Below are 2,255 nucleotides of genomic sequence, written 5' to 3' on the forward strand. Positions count from 1 at the left end.
CGCCCTGAGCATCTTACATTAGATGGATATGTGCGCTATATAAAACTACACTATTATTATTATTACAATCTTAATTAAAGGAGTCAAACTTACTCTAAATAACATCATTATCATTATCGGACAAGGTGCTATCAGCTATTGGCCATTTGTTTACCAACTCCGTAATAAAACTACATTCATACTGTGCTTGGCATAGGCCTACCTGTCAAATGAAATGAATAGAAATGAACCTTAACACATTCCATTTTACAGAAAAATTTAATTAAAACTTTATTTTACTAAAAAAAAAAAAAAAAAAAAAAAAATCCACTACCGCAGCATGAGTATATCTGCACAAGCGCAGTATTCCCAAAACATATATAGGGAATTTCCCTAGGATTAAGTTATAGGCCTAGTATCTGATCCTCTTGGAGGATGGATTACCTTGAACCGGAAAAATGACGATGGGGGACTTAATTAAATGCCATTGCAATATTTTAACAAGATGATAATGATAGGTTGCTACTGCTACATACAAATACTATCAATAATAATCTGAATAAAATTGATAATAGACTTATGCTAATAATTTATAATTTAATTTAATAATACCGATATATATATATACATATATATATATATATACATATATATACATATAATAGGCCTACTAATAATCATAGTGATAACTAAAATGTTAATAATAATATTAATAATAATAAATATAATATTAGTAATAATATTAATGAAAAATTAATAATAATAAAAATGATAATAATAATAATGATAATAATAATAATAATAATAATAATAATAATAACAACAACAACAACAACAACAAGTAGTAGTAGTATTAGCAGTGGCAGTAGTAGTACTAAATATATAGTAACGGTAACGATGACGATTGTGATATTATGATAATGATACTGCTTTTACTGTTAAAAACTAACAACGACATCTGCAATAGCCCTTTTCTTTACTTTTATTTTATTTTTAACTTTGTTATTATTTATTTGCTTACTTTGGTCTAATTTAAAGAAATCTACATTTATTCCAATACAAATATAATAATAATTATAATCGCTTTACTTCTGCATATGTCCTAGTGTGTCTGCTTTTTAAAATGTCATTGTTTTTTTTGTTTTTGTTTTTTGCTTTTTGTTGTTTTTTTTTTCGCTTTAAAATAATTGCAAAAATAAATTGGCCAAAGTGTTAATGCTCGAGAGACAAAATGGTTTTGAATAAATAACCAAATTTCACAAAAAATAAATATTAAACTCTGACCTTGATAGGAAATTTAACAATTAAGATTATAATCCTGTTAGAATTTAGATGGATAGGCCTACTTCAAATTCGGAAAATAGAATGACCGTAGCATTGCAACATATCAAATGAAAATGATATATAGGCCTATCTTCTGATTACAATCATTCAGTCGTATTCGAAATCATCAGGACTATAGATCTCTAACGAAAATGGGAGGATGTCAAGTGAATTTCGATTGTGCTGCAGGCCTTTTACCGTACTTTGTATTTGTAGCTGTATTTGTGTTATTTCCACTTGGAATTCGTAATGCTGTTTTGTATCATAAAACAAACGACTTCATCGACGGAAATTGTACGATTTCAGACTCTTCATTTTATAGTAAGAAGGTCAGATGCGATTGTCTCCTTTGTAAGAGGAAAACAAAAACCTGCAGTCAAATGTTTGTTGAAATTGATGATAATGGGGTAACAAGACGTCTCCAACTTTATGAGTCAGAAGATGACATTGGAAACGAGGTACCGGTATTAAATATTACAAAAATATTACACTTTTTCTCTATTTTAGATTGTTTTTTCACAATAATGTATCATTCCGATTACCATTGTATTGCGTAAATATATATTATTTTTTCAGTGTTTTCTAGAGCCATGCGATACAACTTCGGCCTCAGATGTTGACAAAATCTACCCAATAGGTAAGACGTTTGCTTGTAGCTATCATCCGGATAAAGACGAAGCTGTGGTAAACAAGGAGATACCAAGGTCACGTGTACTCCATTTGATGATTTGGCCCTCTGTATTCCTGGTTCTTCTGATGCTCACTTGCATAGTAGCCTTCAACGTAGATTGATGCAAAAGAAACTGGTGAGAAAGCTTTAATATTGTTACGAATTAGATTTACAAAATTTAATTCTTACTACTGTACTATTTATGAGCGATGCCAAATAAACATTTGTTCATCCTTGTGTATTCAACTCTTTATTATCAATAATATATATTTAATTCAATATA

At 29.0% G+C, this 2,255-nt stretch overlaps 1 protein-coding gene across 1 annotated transcript; it reads left to right on the top strand.

Annotated features, from left to right (window-relative positions):
* Positions 1 to 1,379: 1,379 nt before the first annotated feature.
* Positions 1,380 to 2,204, top strand: LOC117120917. Its single transcript, XM_033266015.1, has 2 exons — positions 1,380 to 1,760; positions 1,879 to 2,204. The coding sequence occupies exons 1-2, from the start codon at positions 1,455 to 1,457 to the stop codon at positions 2,092 to 2,094; spliced, it is 522 nt and encodes a 173-aa protein (XP_033121906.1). The 5' UTR covers positions 1,380 to 1,454; the 3' UTR covers positions 2,095 to 2,204.
* The last annotated feature ends 51 nt before the right edge of the window (positions 2,205 to 2,255 follow it).

The sequence above is a fragment of the Anneissia japonica genome, unplaced genomic scaffold (assembly GCF_011630105.1).
Source record: "Anneissia japonica isolate Jap-2015-1 unplaced genomic scaffold, ASM1163010v1 scaffold55328_len2259_cov177, whole genome shotgun sequence".
Classification (NCBI taxonomy): domain Eukaryota; kingdom Metazoa; phylum Echinodermata; class Crinoidea; order Comatulida; family Comatulidae; genus Anneissia; species Anneissia japonica.